We start from the raw sequence: 25,506 nt of genomic DNA, 5'->3' as shown, positions 1-25,506 counted from the left end.
GAGATAAGAGTCTTACCTGTCTCTGGGCAGGAGCAAACCCTGGGGGTGGTTCTGTCTGCTGAAGATTGCATTTCATCTTTGAGGATCTTTCCAGGATTGTGAACAGCCCTGGAACCAAATTGGAGAAGCTAAGTCCCTTGTCTGAGGTTGCGAGGCCAGCTCGTGGTCCAGACAGTGGCTGACACAGAAGTGTGCTCAATTCCAAACTGAAATGTTTTTCTGGTCTATTGCTTTGCCTTTGAAAAAAATTGCAGCTGGCCTCTAACCTGCTATCTAGCCCAGGCTGACCTCAAACTCTAGATCCTCCTGCCTCTGCCTTCCTAGTGAGTGCTGGGATTACAGGTGTGTAGCTACCATGTCTGACTGAGGGTCATAAAATCTTGAGCTGTGAGATTTGTCCAGTCCAAAATCTGAGATCCAGGGCTGGGGATATAGTTGTGAGATGTCCACGCCCACACAGCTAGTTGCTAGCCTGATCTAGCTCAGGATTCTCTCCCATCACACTGTTGCCCCAAGGCTGCAGTGAGCAACAGAACCCCAGTGTTAAACCCCACAGCCCTGTACATAATCTTAAAGCACCTTCTGTTTTGAAATAAGGCCCATTATTGCATTCCACATAGCTTTCTTCTACTGGCAGGTCAATTCCACCACTACCATATTGCATGTTTGGGAAACACATACCTAGTTTTAAGTGCATTTTGTCAACTCACCCTGCTACTGGCTTTCTTAATGTCTCATATTATGGGCATGATTAGTCCTGGAGTGAAAGATGGGTTTAGTTCTTTTGCTTTAGTTGTGTCCTCACTGTGTCACACAGGTAATAATTGTTTTAAGTAAACCAATGAAAAGAGACTGAGGTGGGGGAGGAGGGGACACAGACTTTTTGCTGGTGGACACTGCCTGGATCTCAGCTCACGCAGCCTGTTGGTTTGGAAAGGTGGTGACTGATGACCCCTGGAGGCCGGGCTTGACCCAGGATGAAGAGCACAGCGAGGCACCCCGCATCTCCAGGAGGAGATGGGGCTCGGGAAGGCATGCCCGGCCACGGCCACTGTCTGATTACAGCCAGCTGGCCAGCCGAAGTCTGTCCATTCCTGAAGACACTGTGGCTGTGGATCCCCCAGGCGAGGACAGTGTGGATGGGATACCCCCAGCAAGCAAGATCCCCATCCCTACTGGCCTGGACCCCACTGGCCCTGCAAGCAGCCGCAGAGGAGGCCGCAGAAGGCGCCCCATATCAGTGACAGAAGGGGTCAGTTTCTATGGCCCCAGACAGACAGAGGACATCGAAAACCTCCTGACTCAAGTAAGATCTGGTGTGCACCTCCCTTCCACCAAAGACCCTCCAGCTTTCCTGCCTCTGTCCTCCCTACAAACTAAGCCAGAAAGCCTCTCCTTCTTTTTGCTTTTTGGAGGACCACCATCTACTCATCGCCTTTTCCTCCTGCCTAACCACCTGTCATCTGGACGTCTTCTTACTAATCCTCCTCTTTCCTGTCATCTCCAATGAACTGCACCAGTCTGCTCTTCACTTATGACCAGACTATAGTCTTACAGGAGAGGGGAGCCGGCCGTAGTTAGTGAGCTTCCTCAAAGAAGTCATTGTTGAAAAAGAAAAGGGGCTCATGGTTAAAATGTAAAGGTAGAGAAGATGAACATGAAGAAGAAATAGAAGGGCTGGGGATTAGCTCAGTAGTAAGCACTTGCCTTGCATGCTGTGGGGTCCACACCCACCATGGCAAAAAAAAGAGAAGAAAGGGTAGGAAATAAATGACTACCTTATCTCCTAAAAGGATCCACTGCGAAGGTGTTTTTGTTGTTTGTTTTGTCATCTCCTCCCCTGCAGGCATGCTAGACAAGTCCTCTGTGCTAAGCTAAGCACCCAGCTGCTTACGCCCCTTACTCTACTTTTGAGTCGCATCTGGTGTGCTGGTTTGTCAGCAAACACTCTTGGTCCCTTGGCATGTTATAGTTAGTAATTGGACAAGGGTTCTCAAGTGCCTGGTGAGCACTTTGAGGCTATAAAACATTTAAATAAAGGCTCTGTCCTGGAGAAGTTTATACTTATTTAGCTCAGCTAATCCCCCGGCCATGGTCAAATTCACAGAACAGAAAGTCTAGGAATAGTTTATATATCCACTTTCACTTTGAAAAACTGCTAAGTGATGTCTTAAGTAACCTGTAAAATTCTCTTCAAAAAGAAATTCTGTATTAGTCTTGGATTGTGTGTTAACATTCTCCCTGCAAAGCCTATCAGTGCTTCATTATAGCAGGCAGTTCTCACTCAAGTGGGTTGAATTGCTAAAATAAGCCCAAATTAGGTTGATGAATACCACAAAATCTTCAAGCTTCTTTTGTTGGGAAATAATTCTGAACTAAAGCAAATTATAATCTGTTTTGGCCCAGAATACAGTACAGGAGCAATCTAAAGCACTTAAAGTGCTGTTTCACTTCAGAACATCAAAAACAAAGTGGCTCAAGTGGTAGAACACCTGCCTAACTAGTTCAAGGACCTTAGTTCAACTCCCAGTAACAACAACAACAAAAAAAAGGTGTACTAATTGCTGGTTATGGTGGGGCATACCTGTACATACCCGTAATCCATCACTTGGGAGGCTGAGGCCGGCTTCGGCCTTGAGACACTGTCTCAAGTGTAGTAAAAATAAGAGTGTAATCAAATCATTTCCTATCCTGGAACCTAAATTAGGGAGGTGGATAGAAAAATTAACACCCTCCCCCCCCAAAAAAAAAAAACAAACACAGGAAAGCATAATCCAAGTGTGCCTTGGAATCATAGCTGTGGAAAATCAGAAAGGCATTATCTATGATTTCAAATAGACCTAGGTAGTTCCACGGAAAACAAACTGTTTAATCTTTTATTTACTTTTTGCAGTGCTGGGGGATGGAACCCAGGACCTTGCACATGCAAGGCAGGTGTTCTACCACTCAGCTATATCCCCAACCCTGACGACCAACTTTTAAAAATGAAGTCCAACTGTCATTAGTTTCTGTAAGCAGAAATTGTCCTCAAGCCCACAGATCTCGTAGGAGCCCCTCTGAGCAGGCTGCCGGGAGAGTAAGCTGAGGCTGAGTGAGTGGCTGAGGACAGCCCTGTCACCAAGGCTGTGGTCTGTGGCAGGCCTTCCTTCCTCCAGAGCTGCTCCAGCAAGGCGTTCACCCCAGCTGTAGCCATGCAGGAGCCCACCGCTTCCTAAACCTGACTTCTCCTCAGAGCTTCCCGTTCGCTCACTCTTCCCCACTGACATGCCGCCCTCCAGTGACATACGCTGTGACTGTGAGCCAGTGAGTTGATGATTGCCACTGAGCCTGGCCTAGCCTGCAGCTCTTGGTAGGGTCCGTAAGTGGCTTTGAGGTGAGAAGGCAGTACATGCTGCTGGTGCTTGCGGGAGCTGAGACTTCCTGGCTCCTTCTCACAAGTTTTTGTTTCCTTTCACAGCCAGCAGCAAGGCCTCCTGTGCCTGCGCACCAGGTGCCACCCTACAAGGCCGTGTCGGCCAGGCTCCGGCCCTTCACGTTTTCCCAGAGCACCCCCATTGGGCTGGACCGTGTAGGACGCCGGCGGCAGATGAGAGCATCCAACGGTGAGTCTTGGGGGCTCCTGGGCCCTGTGTGTGGCTGCTGCCCGAGGCACCTGGGTGACTCGTACCTGCACTTTCCTCCTGTCACTAGGCCAGGTCGGTGCTTGCCCAGGGCAGGGAAGCTCCTCTCAGGAGGGATGTGTTGTCAGCTCTCATAGTGGGTGTTCTTTGAGTCCAGATGACTGAATTTGGGATCTTGCCCCTCTGCTGGTGTGTACGTATCAAGTTTCTTTAGGGCCATCCCAGTAAGAATAAGGCCAGGCTGGAAATCTGAGAACCGAGTGCAGCCAACTTGGTTTCTTCTGAGGCTGTGCTGGAGACTCGGCCCCAGGCCTCACCCAGCTTCTGAGAGCCTCACCTTCCTTGGCTTGTACAGCATCCATATTCTCCACCTCTGTGCTCATGGCTTTTGGCCTACATGTGTGTCTGTTCCTCTCTGTGTCCAGATTTCTCCCTTTTATAAGGATGCCAAGTTTACAGGATTTGGGTCCACCCTAATGACTTTGTTATCTTGATCATCTACAAATACAGTTATGCCAAATAAGATCATATTTATGGGGCCTGGGCATGAGGACTTCATGAGCTTTTGGGGGACGTAATCCAACCAAAATCTTCCATGATTTACCAGTGTACACATGAGATCAAAGATTTACAAAGAATGCGGGGAAGGAGAACTAGTATTGTGAGGGTATTAGGAAGGTCAAGGATTTCTTCTCCAGCCCTACACATAGGCAACAGCCTATTTCATGCTTTCTGGAGTGTTGTTTATGGTTTTGTTTTTTTAGCTTAGTTGAACTTTTTCTCAAAATAATAATGTGTTAGCTTTCTGTTTCTGTGATAAAATACCTGGGAAAATCAATGTAAAGAAGGAAAGGTTTATTTTGGCTCACAGTTTTGGAGTTTCAGACTCTGATTGGTTGGCCTGTTGTTTTTGAGCTGATGGAGAACAGCCCATCACATCAGGGAGCACACAGCAGACCAAAGCTGCCTACCTCATGATGGCTGAGAATCAAAGACACCTGTTCTGTTTAAAAAAAGTTTTTTGGTTATATTATTCTTTTATTGAAATCAACAAAAAGGAGCTCTGGATAGCGTAAGAAAAGGGGGAAGTATTGGAAAGTGTCAGGACATGGATGGTGTTATTGTTTGATTATCTAGTGTCTCCACAGAAGGCTCATGTGTTGGGCTTGGTGCTTCAGAGGTGTGGGACATTGCTGGAAGAAGAGGTGTCCAGGAGCAGACCTTTGGGGTGTCTGTTCCTGGCCCCTTCCTGTTTTGTGTTCTGTTTTCTATTTGCCAACAAGTGAACAGTTCCTGATGTTGTGGTCCAAGTGCCTAGGCCAAGCAACCATGAACTGAATCTTCTGAAACTGTGAGCCAAAGGAAATCTTTCCTCCTTTAAGCTGTTTGTCAGGTCACAGCGATGATACAAGTAGCTAATATAGATGGCCACTAGGATTGTTCCCGAGACCCAAGGAACAAGAAGAAGTCAGGTAGTAGAAGATTGGCCATGATGCCAGCAGGGGAAAGGTGAAAGCCAGCCTGTCCTGTGTTACTCTCCCAAGAGTTGGGGTCCCAGGATGGAGGATTTGGGTCCCCAAGCTAGGGACCTGTCCAGTACCTAGTGGCGCTGGACGGGGAGAAGGACTGGGGCCTCTGAGACCCCTGCCTTCTGTGTTCCGGGCAGGTCTTTGGGCTTCGTGTTGCTGAGGCTGAGAACAGGTTTTGGACAGGTCCTGCCTCTGTCCACTCACTCACTGACTCACTACCCATCGAGTGACAACAATTAGCAAAACAAACCCTTTCAGTCACTTACAGGACAGGAGAATGGATTAAGAAGCAAGTATTTAATTGGGCAGGTAGTGCTAGAGATGAAAAGACAGCAGCAGGGAGGATATCCATTTCCACACAAGCACCCTCCCCCCACTGCACCTTCCTCCCTAGAACCCAGAGGCTCATCAGTTACAGCAGGTCCAGGACCCTGAGTACTAACTCTTCTCTAGTTCTCTCACAGTGCCTTTTCGGTGTATCTTTTCCTTTCTTTTTTGGTAGGACCGAGTGTGAAGTCAGGCCCTTGTGGTTCTTGGGCATGTGCTCTACCACTTGAGCCACACCCCCAGCCCACCTTTTCAGTGTTTCTCACTGGAGCAGCACTGCACCAGAATGGGAAGTGGGTGGGGGAAAGGCACAGAAGACACACAATATAGCATGTGGGAACCCATGACATCATGAAAGGGAGCTTCATTTTTTCCTCTGGCTGGTTGTGACTGTGCACACATTCTTCCCACTCCTGATCCCCCACCTCTCAGAGCCTTTTCTGGTGGCAAGAGGAGGTGGTCCTCCTTGTCTAGAGTTGCCACTGGCTCCTCTCCTCCTTACTATTAGTCAAAAATTGGTTCACCAACAAAAATGTGTGGAGCATCAACTCTGAGCTAGGTACTGTTTTTATCATTTGGGATAAAACCAAGAATAAATCATTAGAGTCCTGACATGCAGGACACACCTGTAATCCCAGCACAGAGATGCTGAGGCAGGAGGATCACAAGTTGAGGGCCATTCTGGGCTATATATAGTGAGATCCTTCCTCAACAAAGCAAAAAGAAAGCATTTCAAAAAGTATACAGGTGGCCCTCTATATTTGGGGGTTCTGCATCCACAAATTCAAGTAGGCACAGATAGAAAAGATTTGGAAAATACTGCATCCTCACTGAAAATGTACACAACCCCGCCCCATGCTGGGGATGGAACCCAGGGCCTTGTGCATGAGAGGCTACACTCCCTTCTTGTCTTACTCACTAAACAATGCAGTATAACAACTATTTACATGGTATTTACATGGTGCTAGGTACTGTCAGTCATCTAGAAATGATTTTGAGTATGCAGGAGGAAGTGTATCCCATGCCATTTTATAGAAAGGTCTCAGGCATCCAAGGATTTTGGAATCCATCGTGTCCTGGAACCAGTCCCCAGATCATACAGAGGGGGGTCTGCACATGCCAGCATTTCAACAAGTACTTCTTCATAAAATAGGATTCCCTAAGGCATGAGTAGTGGTTCTGGGAAGAGGAACGTGGGTGCTTCTCTCTAGAAGGTAGAAGCAGGAGGTGACACAAGAGAGGGCTTGAGCAATGAGTAAAGACAGCAAGGCAAAGCTCTGAAGGAGGAGTGGTCCCAGCAGGTTTATCAGATGTGCAAAGACAGGCAGGAGCTTGGTATATCTGAGCTTCAGCAAGGAGGCAGAAAGATTGGAGTTCAGGGAGTGAGAGACAGAAGACGAGTTTGCAGTCAGTGGGCCTTGGCTAGACAGAGGGCATCTCAGGCCAGCAGCTGGTTACTGTGAGTACAGTGGAAATGGGCTGCCAGGGGAGGGTGGTAGGTTCTGATTTGTGCTTCAGGGGAGGCAAAGCAAAAGAAGGGACATGATGTGGAGGCTACTGCATGAGTACCACTGAGAACCCATGGTGGCAGTGACCACAAAGGCCATCACATTTTCCTTGGGTGCTCATCTCCCCAAGTTCCAGCCTGGGTTCTGACTCAGTGGGACCAGGGTTGGGAATTCCACTTGGGGGACTAAACTCAAGTTTACACAGAGCAGAGTTGCTGGAGGGGAGGAAAATGTTCTGCAGATGTGTCATGAAGTAACCAAAGAAACTACTTCTGTGTTTACTTATGGTTTCCGGCTATGGTGAACATTCCCCGGTGGTGACATTAGTCACAGGTTCAGAGCATGTGCCCCTCCTGGGCAGCAAGGCAGCACCAAGGCGAGTTTATAGGCTGCCTAGAACCTGCATGACATTCAGCTACTGTTGGGTGGGAGGAGTCTTTGGGGAGTTCTGGGGAGGAGCAGTGCTATGTGGGAGGCCACAACAGCCCAGGTGCCTTCATGAGACCCAGCCCCTCTGAGGAAAAGGGCCACTGCAGTCAGCTTTCCACAAGTACCTGCCTGGTTCCTACAAAGAACCCAGTCATTAACTTTATTAATGTGGTTTTTAGCCCAGGATGCACATCCGTATCTGCCACCATAACCCTTTTTTTCCTGTTTTGTTTTGTTTTGGTTTGGTTTTCTTGGCAATACTGGGGATTGAACTCAGGAGTGTTGCTAGGCAAGCACTACCACTTGAGCCACACCCTAGATCTTGGGTTTGTTTTTTTTTTTTTTAGCTTAATGAGTCCACTATTGAGCCACTTGTCAAGATGAAGAGCAAAGATCAACTGGTGTCTGCTTGGTGGGGCATTGTGTCTGCATGATTATTATATAAGGAGTCACAGGGGACATTTATCTTCTCATGCTTTGACAGTCTTCTGATATACTCAGTCACACCCCGACCCCAAACCAATGCTTAACCCATTTTCTTTCTACATTCTTCCAAGCCATTCAGTCAAGCCTTCAGCTCCCAAACATGTGTCCACACCAGCTAAGCCCTCCTTGAGGCCATGCCTCCTCTAATCACAAAGGATTAGGAAGGGCATTGCACACATTTTTCCTGTTCGGGGGGTTTCCTGTCTTGGGGACACAGTTACCAGGTAAGTGATGGAAGGTCCCTTTGCTAGGAAGAAGACTAAAAGTAGTAGGATGCCTACCTAAGGTAACCTGGTTCCACTTCATACAGAGGCCCTGAGTTTCTCTGTCATGCTGGCTCAGGCCAGACCATGCTTTCCTGCTACACAGATCAAGCAGTGCCATAATAGAGTTACTCCTCAGTTTTGCTCCTAGATACTCCAGAACCTGTCAGACCCAACCAGAGATCATTCTGTCACCCAAGCTGGCCCTGCTGCCTGTGACAGTCACTGCCCATCATCCCCATGACAGGTGCCCTACCTGCATGGGGGTCCAGGTCTTCTTGCCACAGAGGCATCTATGACCTAGAGCTCAGCAGTGTATCACTTCTAGATGTTGCCACCACTTTCCTCTTCTGGCTTGGGAGACAGAGTCAGGGAGTGTGGGGCTCACATGATGGACTGTTCCCAGTGTTTATCTACCAAGGTTTCTTTTTAGATGCTAAGGAGAGTTTGATTATGTATAACCAAAGTGCCAGAAGGATGGTCAGCTCCATGAGCCCACAAATGGAATGAAGAATTTCCTACGGGTGACACCCAAGTGATACCAACTTAATCCAAGTTATGTTTGTCAATGTAATGTGTGAATCTTGTTTGGCTCCTCATACCAGCAAACCAGTTATGTATATAACTATACATATGTGTGTGTGTGTGTGTGTGTGTGTGTGTGTGTGTGTGTGTGTGTGTGTGTGTATAAAGGACATTTTGGGCAAGAGGTATGGTTCAATGGTAAAGTGCTTGCTTAGCAGGCTCAAAGCCCTCAGTTTAAACCCCAGTACCAACACACACACACACACACACACACACACACACACACACAAGAGCAGCTGGCAGAGTGGCTCAAGTAGTAGAGTTCGTGCCTAGCAAGTATGAGGCCCTGAGTTCAAACCTCAATGTTGAAAAAAAATTTTTGAAGCTGTGCATTGTGGTGCACACCTGTAATCCAAGTACTTGGGAAGCTAAGGCAGGAAGATCTCTAAATGAAGACCATCCTGGGCTGTTTATTGAGACCCTGTATAAGAAGAAAAACAAAAACAAAAAGCCAAAAGAAAACAAAGATCATTTTGAGACAAGTGGGGAAGTTTTCATAGGGACTGGATATTTGGTGAGATGAGAGAATTGCTGGTCATTTTGTTAGTTGGGATAATGGTGGTGCTGCTGGATTAAATAGCCAGGCTGTCCACTGCTAGGAAGAAGAATTACAGGTTTATTCAAGGCCAACCCTGAAGAAGAGGTGTAGCTTCTCTTAGCCCTATCTTGTTAGGACCCAGTGGGGCAGAAAGGAAGCAGTGAGACTACAGGCTGGGCTGCATCTCCTCCAGAGGGTCCCTGTGGATTTGCACGTGTTGCTGTGCAGGTGCTAAGCAGGGAATTGCAAAGACCTCTGTGTTCTGGGATCCTAAGGGAAGTTTATGCTGTGCGTGGTGCCTGCAATCCCAGCATTGCACTTTGGGAGGCTGAAGCAGGAGGATCCCAGTCTGGGCCTTGTCTCAGAAACCCCCCCAGAAAAATGAAAGAAAGAAAAGAAATGAAGACCTGCATCCTCTCAGTGAAGAGCTGTCCTCAGAAGTTTGCGTGTTACGCTCCTTCTAGCGCTGGGCCTTTTTCTCTCGAGCCTTATCTTAGGAACCCCTAGAGTACATAAAGGAAGGTCACATGGGACAGTCCTAAGTACCTTAGCCATTGCAGGGTGTGGTGTTTAGATAGTAGAATGAGGATAATGAGTCACAGTGGCACTTCTGATCCCTTTATAAAGCTTATGAGTAGAAGGCTTCCCATCTAGAAAAACGCATGTCTTCATTATTTATTTATTTATGGTGCTGGGGGTGGAACCCAGGATTCTTTTTTTTTTTTTTTAATTATTCAAATGTGCATACAATGCTTGGATCATTTCTCCCCCTGCCCCCACCCCCTCCCTTACCACCCACCCCGCCCCCTCCCTCTCCCCCAATCCCCTCCCTACCCAGCAGAAACTATTTTGCCCTTATCTCTAATTTTGTTGAAGAGAGTATAAGCAATAGGAAGGAACAAAGGGAACCCGGGATCTTAAGCCTGCTAAGCATGCACTCTCCACTGAGCTACACCACAGCCCAGCACTGTTGCTTTGTTGGTATTTGTGGCTCCCTGTTACCTGGATTTTAGGAGGTATACATCTGTTATAACGTTTTTCCAGGGAACTGTCTTTGCAGCCTTTTGTTTTCTTCTTTGATGACGCTTTTCTCTTGCATTCAAAACAAATTACCCCATCCCAACCTGCTTCCCTGAGTTCCATGTTCTTTAGGATGTATCCATTCATACTTTGTCCCTTAAATAGTTTATATATTTTGATTAGAAGTCAAATTTGATGGCTTTTCAAAATTCTCATTTTTATGTCCATTCATTTTCCCTGTCTACTTATTCCATCCAGATTAATTTACTCTGTGCGATAAACCACGATTATCTTAATAGGCTCTCAGAAAGAATATTTGGTTTCCTTAGTTTTTTCCTTTATTTTTATTCTCTTCCCCTTCCCCTCTTTCTCCCTTTCTTTCCACTGGGTCTTATAGCTCCTGGCCTAAAACTCACCATATAGTCTAGACTGCCCTTGAACTCCAGATCCTCCTGCCTCAGCCTCCCAGTGCTGGTAATACAGTCTCGTGCCACTGCACCTAGTTTAGCTTTTAAACTTGAATGCAGTTTTTATGGTCACAAGCATTAAAGTCAGTAGATTGGGGGGTTTTTTTTGTTGTTTTTGGTGGCCCTAAGGTTTGATTCAGGGCCTCACACTTGCTAGGTGGGTGCTTTTACTGCTTGAGCCACTCCACCAGCCCTAAAGTCAGTAGATTTGGGTATACTGCTTTCAAAAATATCTTATCTAGGCTGAGTCTAGTGGTTAACACTTGTAATCCTGGCACTTAGGAGACTGAGGCAGGAGCTCCTGTTCAAGATCACCTGGGCTACACAGTGAGACCATCTCAAAAAAAAAAAAAATCGTAACTATCTGTTATAGTTTTAAAAAGCACTTTCGTCCTGGCAGTGTTTGTCAGCAGTAAAATGCTTCCTTAGAACCTGTAAGGTCCTGGGTTCAGTCTCTAGCATCTCTTAAAAATAAATAAAAAGGGCTGGCAAAGTGGCTCAAGTGGTAGAGTGCCTGTTTAGCAAGCATGAGGCCCTGAGTTCAAACCCTAGTACTGCCAAAAAAAGATAATAATAAATAACTAAAAAGCACTTTAACCAGTAAGTACTATATTGGAGTATTTAATAATAATTCCAGATGACAAAGGAAAGAATAACAAGGTTAGGAACAATAGTAATTAGATTTAAAAAATAAACTAGGGAAAATGCACTTCTGACAAGGTATAAACATGTTGACTTTTTATAACTTTTTAATATTTTTCCATGCTCAAATAATTGCCAGATTTAATTTTTACATTTATATTTTAGTTTTCCCAAGTTAAGAAAAAGAATGAAATCAACCCAGTCTAGCCTTCCAGTGACCTAGGCTGAGTCTCTCGTCCTTATCGGAATGCTGTGAGTCACCAACAACCAGTTTATAAAACCATTCCACACACATCTTTATTAGGAGACAACTAAAACTCCAGAGTCCTTTTGTCTGGCTGTTTGTTTTGTTTTTGTGTTTGGATTTTTGTGGTGCTAGGGATGGAACCCAGGGCAGGGCCTTGTGCATGCTAGGCAAGCGTCCTACACCCCAGCCCTAACGCTCCGGTCCTATAGATCATCCTGCATGACCCAAGTTACATTCAGCCCCCTTGCCAGCTGTGGGACTCTAATCTAAGGATTGAACCAACTGCGGATCAAAAATATTTGGAAGAAAAATTGCTGTTGTGTATGCACACCTTTTCTTGTCTCCCTAAACGACATGCTGCAGTGGGTGTCTACACAGTGCCTCCACTGTGTTAGTCATCGAGGGATGGTCTGAAGTATGTGAGAGGTGCTGCTGCAAGCCTGAAATCCCAGCACAGGGAGGCTGAGGCAGGAGGAGCTGGAGTTCAAGGCCAGCCTTGACTACATAGTGACACACTGTCTCCAAAAACAAAACAAAAATAAAGTATATGAGAAGATGTGCATAGATTTTTAAAATAAATACATGATTTTTTTTACCTTTTTTTTTTTTTTTTTTGAAACAGGGTCTAGCTGTGTAGTATAGGCTTGTGCCAGGATGCTTGTCAAGCATAAGGGACTTGAGTGTCCTCAGATTTGGCATCCCGGGGGGCATTGAGAACCAACCCAAGGCAGATCTGAGGGAAGGGGATGTGAAGCCATCAGTGTTCCCAGTGACTGGTGAAGGCAGAAACTGTTTTGAAAACCTGCTATGAGGATTTACGAATTCATGTTTTGGCCTGGCACAAGGGGCTCCTGTCTGTAATCTTAGCTACTGGGGGACAGAGATGAGGAGGATAGAGTTCTAAGCCAGGCCAGGCATATTGAGAGACCCTCTCTTGAAAAAACCATCACGAAAAGGGCTGGTGGAGTGGCTCAAGCACCTGCCTAGCAAGTGTGAGGCCCTGAGTTCAAAACCCCAGTGCCACAGAAAGCAACTGAATCCAAGCAGGTGGTGCACATCCCAGGGAGGAGGAGGAAGGAAAGATGAGTTATGTAGCCAGCACCATTTCAAAAAACAAAGTATTAAGCTGTATTGAAAGTGGTCTTTTTAAAAGACAATGAAAAGATAAGCATGAGGACATACCCAAAATGTCTTAAGATTCTTTCTTTTTCTTACAGTACTGGGAATTGAACCCAGGGCCTTGTGCAAGAGTGGTGGCAAGAGCTCCACCACTGAGCAACACCCCAATCCTTAAATTCCTTAATGATAAAACAAATGCAGCATACTCCACATTTCCTTTTGCCACCAGAGCAAACTGAGGACTGTTGTAAAGAAATGCCCGTTACAAAACGCGCCATGGTAGTGCAGGCAGGCCTCCTGCTGCCCGGTGGCCATGTGCGCATCCTTGCCAGAGCGGGGAACAGGCGAAGGCGGGGACGGGAGGGCGGAGCGCGGGGTCACCGCGCGCTACATGGGCGGAGCCGGCCGGCCTGTGATAAGCAGCCGCGGCGCCCTTGGGCGTGGCTTCTGGCCGCCAACCTTGAGTGCCTGGGACCCCTGTGCCTCTGTCCCTGTGCTGGGGCCTGATCCCGAAGCCAGGGGAGCTGCCCCCACCCCTGCACCCCACCCCCACCCCACCCCTGTGGGTCGCGTGGCTGCTCCTCCCCCGGACCCCGCCCACAACGGCCCCTGGAGCCTTGCTCCCTTGCTGCTTCTGGTAAACGTTCCCTGCACACTTGTGAGGTTGGTTATCCAAGGGACAACGTACGGGACCCTCCCATTGTGCTGAAGGCCCAGGAGTTTCAAGGCACACTTGGGGTGCCCTTCACAGATGGCATCTTCCCAAGGGTACAGCCCCCAGGTCTCATGCCACAGTGAAATTGTGCAGCGCTCACATGGAAAGGCTTACTTATGTATGCATTTGTTTACTTTTACTTTTTCCTAATCAGGCGCCAATATTGATTGTAAACCCACGCGTGGGTACGCTGAAGCCATTAGGGAATGCTAGAAGATAGATGTTGGCACAATCGTGTCATCCAAGAAATGTGCAGGCTGCCTGAAACCACTCTGACTTGGGTTTATTCATTTATTTATTTCATGGAGCTGGGTTGGACCCCATGGTCCTGGGATGCTAGGCAAATGCTTTTACTCATTTATTTTTAATTTGTATTTTCCTTTATCTTTTTTTCCCCTCATTTGTTTTGTTTAAATGTGCTCTTGCTTTCAAAGATATTTTCTTATTTTGCTACGGAACTTTCCTAGCATACACAAGCTGCGGAGTTTGATTACCAGCACTGCAAATAATAATAATGATAATAATAATAATAGTACTCACGTATATCATGCCCCTGCTATAAATGAGGTGCTGGAGTAAAGGCCAGGTTGTTACAGGTAAGGCAGCAGACTTGTGAGAGGTGAATGGCAATCAGATCTAGGAAGCCTCTTGAGCTTCCTGGAGGCTGTGATGGGAATTAGATTAAGTTCGTTGTTGGAGGAGAATGTATTCCAGGCAGGAAGAACAAGATAGGCAAAGAGTGGAGGCCAGGGAAGAGCTCATTGGGAAACTGAGAAGGGTAGCTCAATACAGACCTTGGCCAGTCCCCATGCTTATCAGATGAGGGCTGAATGCCCACAGCATCCAATGATTGCTTCCCTAAGCTACCTGCTTCTCAGATCCAGTGTGTTTTTCAGTCACTGTTTACAGTATGGTTATTTTTTTTTTTCCTGGCCCTGGGGTTTGAACCTAGGGTTTCATGATTGCTAGGCAGGTGCTCTTACCGCTTGAAACACTCTGCCAGCCAATTATTACTATGGTAATGGAACTTACATGTTATAGGTCAACTGAAATATAAATATAAGACTTAGGAAAAAAAATTGAGTCTGAAAGTGAAATTGAATACTTTGGAAAGAATCAAAAAAACATGGATTGCTAAAACAAACCAAAAAAATCAAATGAGAATTGACAGAAAAAAAATCAAGATATCTGTACTCAAACTGCCTCACCAGGGTCTCTGGTTTTATTGCTGTGTTTTAAAGAAGGTGGAACTGGAAATCATAATTGCTGTATAGTGGGCGTGGATCGTGCAAGGAAGGATGCATTCCCGTCCCGTGTCAGGACAAAGATGAGTACTTTGCACCCTCACGTTTTAGGTTAAGATGTCTATGGCACCAATACATGCGTCTGTTTTTGTGGCTTAGGACTTCAGGCAGCCCTAGCTTCTGCAGGCCGGGGGATCTCAGCTGTGTCCCTGAGGCTCTGGCAGGATGCAAGTGGAGGTGAAGGGTCAAGAGGCAGATTAGACTGGCAGATGGCTGCCAGGAAGGAACCTGGGCCAGCCAGGAACTGCTTAAGGATTTCAAGTGTGGTGAGATGATCAGATCTGCATTTTATGGCTTAGATTCTGGAACGAGTGGGAGGAGTCTAGTGCTGAATCAAGTGGCCCTGGAGCCCCCCAACTAGTAAAATAACAGTAGTGCCAGGGAAAGAACTGGCGCAGTCCAGATAATTGTCTGGAATTGAGGGCAAGGACAGAGTCAGCGTGGACACTGATGCCTGGGTACAGGGAGCATGGGAGCAGAGCACTTGGTGGGGAGCTGCTTCCCACCCAGGCCGGTGGAGTTGGAACTGCTCAGCTTAGTCCTTCAAGACTCTGGTGAGGGAGGGGGACCCAGGTAAGGACTTGAGAGTCATGGGGCAGGGGTGCTCTGACAATCAGTAACATTTGGGGACCAGTAACAGAAAATAAATTAACAAAGAAGATAGAAAAAACTAGCCAGGCAGGTAAGTAGAGTCCCAGATGTCCTAAGCAGCCAGGGTTTTGAGGAAGGAGTGGTTAACAATGTCAAGTGCAGGGCTGAGTAGTCTACGGTAAGTCCCAGCTACTTGAGAGGCTGAGGCAGGAGGATCATTTGAGCCAGGAGTTCCCGACCAGCTTGAGCAGTGTAGGGACACCTTGTCTCAAGGAGTCACATGTGACCAAAGTGGCCAGAGTGAAAAATGCCTGTGGACGCAGGGGTGTGGAGGAACTTGATAAAAACAGTTAGGGGTCAGGGCTAGGGCAGGGCTAGAATGCAGTGCGAGGGTGTGGAAAGGGTTAAGACTTTAAGATTGAAGTGTTTATCTGCTTTGCTTAATCTATATTGATTTTAAAGCTGAAAATAGCTGATCAACGTTAAGGACTAATTTTAAATGATTTGTTAGACTACCATACTAAAAATTATTTTGGCCCTCTATTGCAATACCTGAAATCTCATTAAACATGAATATGGCAGTATTTATCCTCACTAAATGTTAGGTTTTGGTAGAAATAGTAGTCTTATGTATAGATTAGGAAGTTCAGTTCCTAAGGCTGGGACTGGGACTGGGCTCAGTGATGGACTTGCCTAGCATTCAAAAGGCTCTGGCTTCACACTCCCCCCCGCAAAATAAATTCCACTCCTTGATTTTAGAATTTTAAGATCCCAACACTTAAGAAGTGGGAAAACTCATTCATAATAAGTGCTTACTTATATCATTTCAAATTTAATTTTTTTCTATGTGGGGGGTTACTGGGGCTTGAACTCAGGGCCTACACCTTGAGCCACTCCACCAACCCTTTTTTGTGATGAGTTTTTTTGAGATTGGTTCTGGAAAACTATTTGCCCAATCATGAACATGATCCTTCTGATCTCTGCCTCCTGAGTATCTAGGACTCAGGCGTGAGCCATCGGTTCCTGGTTCAAATTTGATTTTTAAATAAATTGAATTGTCAGAGGTTATTGAAACATAATTCTTTGAAAAGTCCTTAATGAAGTTAAGAAAGTTATTAAAACTTGGATGACTTTTTTGCTTGGTCAGAACAAAGAAAAAAATTTTTCCTTTGCTGTAGTTTTTTTTTTTTTGTGGTCATTGTTGAAAAGTCCTATTCCTAATTTGTTGGAAATAAAAATTTTACAAAGATGGCAGTATACTTCTGTTTTTCCTTAGGACATTCAACAGAACAAGGCAGTGAGAATTCTTGACAGATAGACCTAGCCAGTGACAAAGGGGAGGACGCCCACACAGTTCTACTCTGCCGTTGTTTTGTTGTAGTCCTTGTTGTGACCATTTTCTTATTGACAGACCTTTGGGTCTGTTAATCGTCCATCGACTGGCTGGCTGGCTGGCTGACTGTGGCACATCACGTAGCCAGCTCTCCATGTCTTCCTCTCTAAAGGGGGAAGTTAGTTAGCAGTGTCTTCCCACACATGTGTAGGCCTGCCTGGCACACAGCAGGTTTGAGTACATGCCATTAACTCGTTAGGGAGCACCTGTCACTATTACCCCAGGACAAGGACTGTGAGAAACAGTGAGCCTTCACATCAAAAGTTACTGTTTACCTGGGCTGACCAGAGGCTCAACCTAGACAAGCCACTTCAGTCTAAATGAGGAAAGCCCTACAGCTCCCCAATGTGTGTGGACAATGTTCTGGTTAATTATTATCCCAAAGTAGGTCAAGCTAATTAAAATACATGCACTCAGGTTATTAGGGGAAACCTTGGCTCAGTCTTTTTCATTCATTATTTTGACCCCACATTTTACTCATTACCTAGTGATTTTTCCAAAATCTGCCCAGAAACTCAACTAAACTTTTTGTTACAAGAAAGGGAAAAAAGAAAAGTAATCCCTGGTGCTCAAGAATAGGCATGGATGTGGGGTGCAGGTGGGGTGTGGGGTGCATTTGGGGTACATACATATGTATAGGCATGCACATGCATTTGTGTGATGCCTTTGTAAAGACATTAAATATACCGTAAAAAAACTTTTGGCTGGGCTTTGTGGTGTGCATCTGTAATCCCAGCACCAAGGAGGCTGAGGCAGGTGAATCAAGAGTTCAATGCCAGCTTGGGATACAACAGAGACTATGTCTCAAAACAGTACCACCAACAAAAAAGCCCTTTGGTTCGAAACTTTGCTCTCTTGTTATTTTGGAGATTGGATCTCTCTATTTGCCCAGGCTGGCCTCAAACCATGATCCTCCCAATTTCAGCCTCCCAGGTAGCTAAAATCATAAGTATGAGCTGCCTGGCTTGGGTTTGATTTTTTTTTTTTTGTAATTATTATTATCTCTCTGTGCCTCTGGTTTTGTTTGTTTATTCATTCTTTAGAGACAGGGTCTGGCTGTGTAGGCTAGCCTTGAACTCATGTAGCCCAGGCTGGCTTTGAGCTCCCTGTTACCTTCTATCTTCCCAGTGCTGGGGATCCGGGGTTACAATCAAATGATGGGGTTATAGTATAAGCCATCACACCATACCTGGCATGCGTCTGCATTTTATTCAAATCACTTTTCAAAAGTTTACTCTCAGTAAAGAGCCAGAAACAAGATACACAGTTAGATGCTCCTTGCTTAGCACCTGCTAAGGGTTTTAGCGACAGAGTTCTTGGGAGCTACTTGAGGCGTTGGTGACCCTGTCTTACCAAGTTCCAGTCTCCCTTCCCATACATACTGAGGGACTTGGGGTGCTGGTTGCGTTTATGTCTAAAACGGTTGATCCCTGTTTACCTACTATAGCCAAGTGATTTCACTGAGAGTTATTCTGATTGCTGAGTGTACATAGTAAAAAGAAAAATAACAAACAAACAAAGACCGCACAGCAAACTTCTCATCTCTGCCCTGCTGGGAGATAGTGTGGATTCCACAGAGCCTGAGGAATTTAGGGATTGTGAAAGGCTTCCTTCCCTTTGTGTACAGGAGCAAAGCTCATGGCAAGCCTGCAGCCCTGTGGCCCGCAAGCCTGTCCTCTGCAGTGGCAGCTCTAGCTGGTATGCCCTTATTATTGCCTATAATCGGGGTTTTTAAAGAGGAACATAGTGTTCCCATCCCTGTCTCAGGAAAACATGATGCAGTACTTAATGTTTCCTTGGAAAACTAGTGAAAATCATCTTCTAGCAGCTAAAACATCCTGAAATCCTAAACCAATGTCTGTTCAAGTCTTTCTAAACTGCTAGAGTTAAAAAGTGAAAAACTTTCAAAATGTCATGTGGTTGCCAAGTTTCAGAAAAGTGACTCTTATAAGACAAGAGTATTAACCATCTGAAGAGGGAGAGCAGTTCTAACACCTGGCCTGCAACCCTCAAGTGGCCATCCTGGTCCCTGTGACTGGCCTGATGTCACTGACAAGGAGCCTCAGGCCTGAATGCCTTCAGTGACGGGCAGCTCAGTTGTGCACCACTGCAATAGCAGGCAATGGCACTGGCTTTCAAGCTGTCCAGAGAGAGCAAGGACCAGTCAATACAGACTGGGCCTTGAATGAAGGAGCACATGCAGTGGCTTCTAGAGGACAGGAAAACCCTGGCCTTCAGTGAAGAAAGAGCATCTTTTAAAGGGTATTGAACCTGCTCTGCATTAATCCAGGTTGTAGTCAGTGCTCAGTTCCCAGGATCTTAGTAGGAGAAATTCTGGAGAGCTTGGGGTATGCTGTGATGGGAGAGTTCATTCAAGCCACCGAGCGCAGATTTTCTGTGGTCTTGTGTGTTCAAGTCCACGTGACCCAGGATGAGCTGTGAAGCAGAGGGGAGCTTTTCCTTCATGGCTGTCTTCAAGCATGCCTTGGGTGGTTCTCACAGCTTGTTCTGGCAACTCCAGCTTCTCCATTCCCTGTGTGCTGTCCTCTGTTGTGTCCTCCCTGCTGTGGTATAGGGCCTGCAGCTGCGCCGTGAGGTTGCAGTCAGACCTGGCCCACCCTGCCACACCACCCAGGTGCAGTTGGCCTGCTGGAGCAGTGTCCTAGGTGTGGACCGTGTATGCTGGAGAATGTTAGGCTGTGTGTGACGTTCAGTGTCTTTTAGGTGTCACAGCATAACTGTGACCTGTGGATTCATAATGAAGTCTGCTTTAATACATTCATAGTGCTCAGTTGCTTATGCTGATGATGGAGACACTTGTCTGAATAAGTGAATGTAGTGAAGGACTCTCTCATCCCAGCACTGGGAAGCACAGCCCCATGTCAACGGAGAGGTGCAAGTAAGTGCCCATGGATCCTGGTTTTATTCCTCCTTGTTCTGGGTAGTTATTGCCCCGAAAGAAATGTAGACTGTGGCTCAGCCCAGCCAATGGCAGCCAGATGCAGGGGTCCCTTAAGGTGATTTCCACCTTGAGCCTGATTTGAAAAATTGACTAGTGCTGGGCCAAAGAGGAGCAATTCTCTATCCCTCAAGGCCTCCTACTGTCTGGTGGCTGTCCTGTAGCTCAGGGAGTGGAGGCAGGAATCTGCTGGGTTCTGGAAGAGTGCAGATGGGATACCACGTGGGGAGGTGGCTTCTTTGGGGAACCAGCAGCAGGTGAGAAGTTTTGGTTGCTAAGAAGATTCCCAATATTGGGAACCTTTCTGCAATCACAAGGTGGACGTGTAAGAGAAGATGCCAGAGATTCAGAGCTGGGAGGAACCTGAACAGCCATCTGGTCAATCTCAGGAAATAGTGCTTAGAAAGGTGAGGTGACTGCTGCCTCAGGTATGAGGTACTGCTACTGGCCAGTTCCATGGCCATTTTGTTTTTACATGGAGGTAAATATAGAGGGTTTAACTGGGTGCCGGTGGCTCACACCTGTAATCCTAGCTACTAAGGAGGCAGAGATCAGGAGAATCATGTTGAAGCTAGCCCAGGCAAGTAGTTCTGAGAGACCCTATCTCAAAAAACACTTCACAAAAAAAAAAAAAAAAAAAAAAAAAAAAAGGGCTGGTGGAGTGGCTCAAGGTGAAGGCCCCGAGTTCAAACCCCAGTACTGCAAAAAAAAAAAAAATGTTTGGTGGCCACGTTGCCAAAAATAATTTAAATCCCTATGTTTATAGAACAAACATGATCAGAACCTACTGAGTGCTTTCAACACTTACTTCATCTTGGTTTCTAGGTATTCGATATATAAGTTGGACATTTCTAGTGCTGTGAGGCTGGCTGCCTGTCTCATTCTCCTCGCGTTGTCAGCAGTCAGTGTCTGTGCTCCCCCATGCTGGGGACTTACTGCAGTGATACCCAGTGCAATAGGGTAAGTTGGAAGTGGTCTTACCACTTCTGTCCACTGTGCTTAAGGTTTTCATTGTAGCTTCTCATAGAGTTGGTAAATGTAGGCTCCAAGCACTGGACATTTTTTTGTTTAGTTTTATTTTTTCCCCCTTGTTTTATAGTCCTGGGAATGGAACCCAGGGCCTGCTGGGTAAATCCTCTACCACGGAGCTGCATCCCCAGCACTGGACATTTTATAAAAACCTAAAAGTCTATCCTTGTATTTGTTCTATCATACCCTTTTCTACATTAGCAGTGCTTTGTTAGAAGGGCTGCATTTAAATGCAGGTTTTGTTTGTTTATTTACCAAGGTCCTAAATTCCCAAAGCTCCAACCTAATCTAGTCCCTGACCCCACATCTGATTTAGGAAAGGCCCTTGCACACAGAAGGCACCCTCTGCACCAGATGCCATGAAAAGTGAAAGTGAGCATGCAGGATGAGGACCTGTGGCAGCAGAAGCCTTTTCTTCCTGAAAGCAATTTTCAGAAAATGAAAGTGCTGTGGCTTCATGTGCTTCCGCTGGACTTGGAACTTTGTTAGAGTTCCAACAAGTTCTTTGCTTGTCAGCTCTTCATTCCACTGAACCCAGGTCTACCCACGCCAGGTTCTGACTTGAAAGCCAAAGTAGGCCAGCATTCAGGGTTTTGCCTCACAGCAGTTTCTCACATACGTTGCACAAAAACAACACACAACAGACAGCAGAATTGCCTAGAACAACTGGCCTTCACCTGAATGCAGCTGGGGTGACCTAGGGTCTTGAGAAGAGGCAGATTCTGAGTCCACAGAACTGGGGAGGGCCACACATCGCTTCTGACCAGCCCAAATCATGCCAGTGCTGCGGGACACATTCTTTGCAGTAGTGATATGCATTGTAGTAAGAAGAAAGCTTTGTGGCCAAAGAAGCCTGGGAAATTCTGTGTTGCACACTATTACAAGGCCTGTAGATTACTCATGTACCCTGTGTCCAAGAAATAGACACCACTTTTTTTGTGGAACATCCTACACAACTAGGACTTAGGACATTCTCCACGATAGAGCGTCCTCTTACACAGAGAATGGCTTCATGGAGTCTTTGAATCAGTAAGGCACCACCACTGTTGAGGCTAGATGTGCCCTTGTTGTACCAACTGGCCGTTTCCCCCTTTGGAGATGGGTTTTTACTGGTTGCCCAGGCTGACTTTCAATTTCCTGCTCAAGCGATACTTGTACCTCTGCCTTTCAAGTAGCCACTGCATCTGATTCAAAGGACTTTTTCTTTTTTTTTTGTAGTGCTAGGAGTCAAACCCTGGGCCTCGCCCTTGCTAAGCAGGGCTTTGCCACCAAGCTCCATCCCAGTACTAAATCCTCTTTTAAAGCAACTTGTAAAGGAAGAATTTGAAGCTGACTTGGTTGTGTGTGTTTCACTCTTACAGTAGATTGTCTGTTTTCTTTTTATACGTGACATTTTTGTTTTTCATTATCTTAAGTATTATGGCCACATAATTTACAAATTATTATCCCCTCTACTTTAATCCTTCTATCTAATGAGTTGTCAAAGAGCACTAGTACCAATCACATACCCAGCAGTTCCACAGGGTTTGTGTGTGTGTGTGTGTGTACGCGTGCGTGTGTGTGCACGCTTCTGAATAGCTGTTTAAAGAAAATCCTGAATTATAATTTAGTCTGACCTAATACAAAAGTTAAGTCTAACTTGCTGTTGTACTCATCACACTCATTTTTGAAAGCAACTGAACTTACAGGTCAACTATGAAATGTGAAAAGTGTTGATATTCTACATAAACCACACTAAAATGCTTTCAGTAAGTAAAAGGCAGCCTTTTAAATGCAGGGAATTGTACTTGAATTTGTATAGTCAAGACCAAAACTATAGACATTACTTCTTTATCTTCAGTGTTGCCTCGAACAAGGCAAATGGTCACAAGTTGAAACTCAGGTGAGTCTTACGTGGTTTTGAGATAGTGAAGGGAATTTCCCAGTTTTTAAACATATTCACATAACCAGTTACATAAATCTAAATATAAAACAAGTCCTCACTATGTTTTGAGATAGGATTCCCCATCTGTGAAAAGTTGAACATTACTAATTAAGTCCAATGATATCTTTAAAAAGGGAAAATGTGACAATATTTACTTAACTGGATTTTTTTTTAAAGACCACATTCACTTAACTACAAGCCAATTTTACTTAAATCAGGACTGTCCAACAAAAATATTCTGTCAGCCATTCATGATCTGAATTCTGTGTTACGAGATTAAATGATGGCACACATGAAAAGCCATGAGACGCTTCTGTTTTGTGATAAGTAAGGCAGTGGATATTACTCATCGGTAGCTCTTTTGAGATAAGCTATCCAGTCTGCCCTTTCTCCCTCCTTCTTAATGCCAGTGAAGACCATTTGTGTTCCAGGGATGTACTTTCTAGGATTCTCCACTCGCTCCCTCAGTGTATGCTCTCCCCAGGTGATGCCTTTGTTCTTTTTGGCATTCTGTAAGACAGTCCAGTGGACTGACCTGTCTTGCACCCAGACAGACCTTGGAGATTTGGCCAAGTCTTGTGCTTGCTTCACTTTTCCACAGTGTGGCACTGGGCACACTTCTGAACAAAAATCTTGCCTTTCTCAACATCACCCATCTTTAATTCGTTCTTTTGTCGTTATCACCATGGAAGAAACTGCTTGGAAGCTGGACACCCCAATCTCAAGGGTTTTCTGTTATTTAATAAGGGAAATTAATTTCTCACAGTTTTGGATTCTGGGAAGCATCTGTCTGTGAGGACCTTATGCTTCATCACCATGTGCTGAGAGCAAGGACGTGTCTGTTGTGGGTGTGTGAAAGTAGAAGTTCCATAGAAAATGTTCCTTGGCTGGATTCAGGGGTGGGCTGCCAGGAGTAATGGCCACAAGTGTCTGAAGGTTAGAAAAGCCTGCGACATAACAAGGGTGTCATAACTAATCGTGCAACTTCACAGCATCTTATTTGGACTTGGCGTTGGCATTTTATTTGTTGTCACTCTTAATTATTTTTGTGTGGTACTGGGGATTGAATGCAAGCCCTCTTATAGAGTAAGCAGATGCCATACCCCCTGGTGCTGTGGTTGGTTTTTGTTCTGTCTTGAGTTGGATTACATAATGTAGCTCAGGCTAGCCTGCACAAAGAGATCCTGCCTCAGCTTCCTGGGTGCTGCCATTCCAAGCGAGCTTCAGACGTGGTCCTATGATTTCTGTGGTAACTGGCACGTAATTAGGGATTTCTAGATTTTGTGAGCAGCAGCAGTAAGAGGACAGCTAACATTTATTAATCCCCACTTTTTTTTAAATTAAAAGCCCCTCCTTCAAATACTTGGTGATAAGTTCTCAAACACCAGTGCTGGGCTTGCCCCACCCAGCAGATGAGGGATTTGGGCTGTCCTGTGGAAATGGGTCCTGATTCAGTTACAGTAGAGTACTTAGTTGTGGGACAGATTTTAGACACAGGCTCATCACCATGACTTTCTTACTGAGATGACCATGTGATTGCTACTGTGCTTGTCATCTCATTCATTATGACATGAGAAAGGCAATGAGTTCCTGTCGAGAAGAAATAAAGGATGCACACTGTAAGGAAAATTTGCTCATTGAGGATTATTTGGGAAATGCAGAAAAGTACAGAGGAAGTAAGAATTAATCCACAGTATTATCTACAGAGAACCTCCTTTAAAACACGTTTTTTTATTGTAGAATATATTTTACATAGTAGCAGATACATTACTTTCACAGATGAGGTACCCACATATTCATTTACACATATATCTTTTAAACAAAAACCTCTTTTAAAGTGGTTTCATAAATTTACAGTTAGCATAATGTAAAATCATAACTCAAATTTTTGTCATACCATAGTATGAAATCCTAACTCCATTTTTGAACTCAGCAATCTCTGTGCTTTTCCCTCATGAAATGAATAGCACTGGAAAAGCTTTCTCAAAGTCTAGCTCAGGTTTGGAGATTGGAGTTAAAAGCAGCCAATACATTCCATCCCCTGTCCCTGAAGGCAGCCTTTGCCCCAGTAGGCTTGGGAGTACACAGGGGGGTTGGTGTGCGTAGGATTTGCCTTAGTTTAGAGTTTCCTCCCAAAGGCCTCGTGATGTGATGTCGCTGGAGCGACTGACCCTCAGTCACACAGGGCGAGCTGTCAGTTTCTGGGCAGGCTCTGCCCGACACACAGCGCTAAAGCAGTGAATAAGCGATTTCTGCAGTTCCCGGAGCAGCGAGCCTGAGCAGCCTCCAGGAGGCACTGAGGGCAGGGCTCCTCCATCTCACACCCCGTCCTGCTCAGAGTGCTGCCGTTTTTCAGCTTTTCAGCCAGAAGGATGGTAGCCAGAGGGGAAATGGCAAGATTTTGGAGTCTGGAAAGCCTTCACATGGGTATGTGAGCAGAGGACAGATTCTTATGTGAGGCAATGTTGTCGACTCCACGCTCTTCCTGTTGTGTCTATTTCTCTTTCTCCCCACCCCCCCAGCCCCGCATCTCTCCCTCTCTTTCCTCTGATCGGGTTTGAGTACACTCTCCCATCTTTCTTTCTTCTCTCTCTCCTCTGATCAGGTGTGAGTGGTGTACTCTCTCCCTCTCTCTCTGTCTCTCTTTCTCTCTCTCTCTCTCTCCCCCTCCCTCCCCCCCTGCCCCCCACCTCAATTAGGTGTGAGTATGAAAAAGTTCATTCCTACCAGGAAAGAGTCCTGAGGAGAGTTTTGGTTGTGTACAGTAGTCCTTCAAAGAAATGGGTTGTGCTTATGGCACAGAACTAAGTG

At 45.8% G+C, this 25,506-nt stretch overlaps 1 protein-coding gene and 1 pseudogene across 9 annotated transcripts in view; one reads left to right on the top strand and one right to left on the bottom strand.

Moving 5' to 3' along the window:
• Spata13 (spermatogenesis associated 13) overlaps positions 1 to 25,506 on the top strand; it is a 310,379-nt gene that overhangs the window by 238,612 nt on the left and 46,261 nt on the right. For 6 of the 9 annotated variants that reach the window (XM_074043734.1, XM_074043735.1, XM_074043731.1 and 3 more), the window contains 2 exons: positions 938 to 1,306; positions 3,458 to 3,602. In XM_074043734.1, coding sequence (XP_073899835.1) covers positions 938 to 1,306; positions 3,458 to 3,602 — 514 coding nt within the window. The other 3 variants (XM_074043739.1, XM_074043736.1, XM_074043738.1) reach the window with 3 other exon arrangements.
• On the bottom strand, positions 22,962 to 23,351 carry LOC109695561 (cytochrome c-like; annotated as a pseudogene).

This window comes from Castor canadensis, chromosome 10, assembly GCF_047511655.1.
Source record: "Castor canadensis chromosome 10, mCasCan1.hap1v2, whole genome shotgun sequence".
NCBI classification, from domain to species: domain Eukaryota; kingdom Metazoa; phylum Chordata; class Mammalia; order Rodentia; family Castoridae; genus Castor; species Castor canadensis.
Note: the sequence above shows the minus strand (reverse complement) of the source record. Positions and strands in the feature narration are given on the sequence as shown.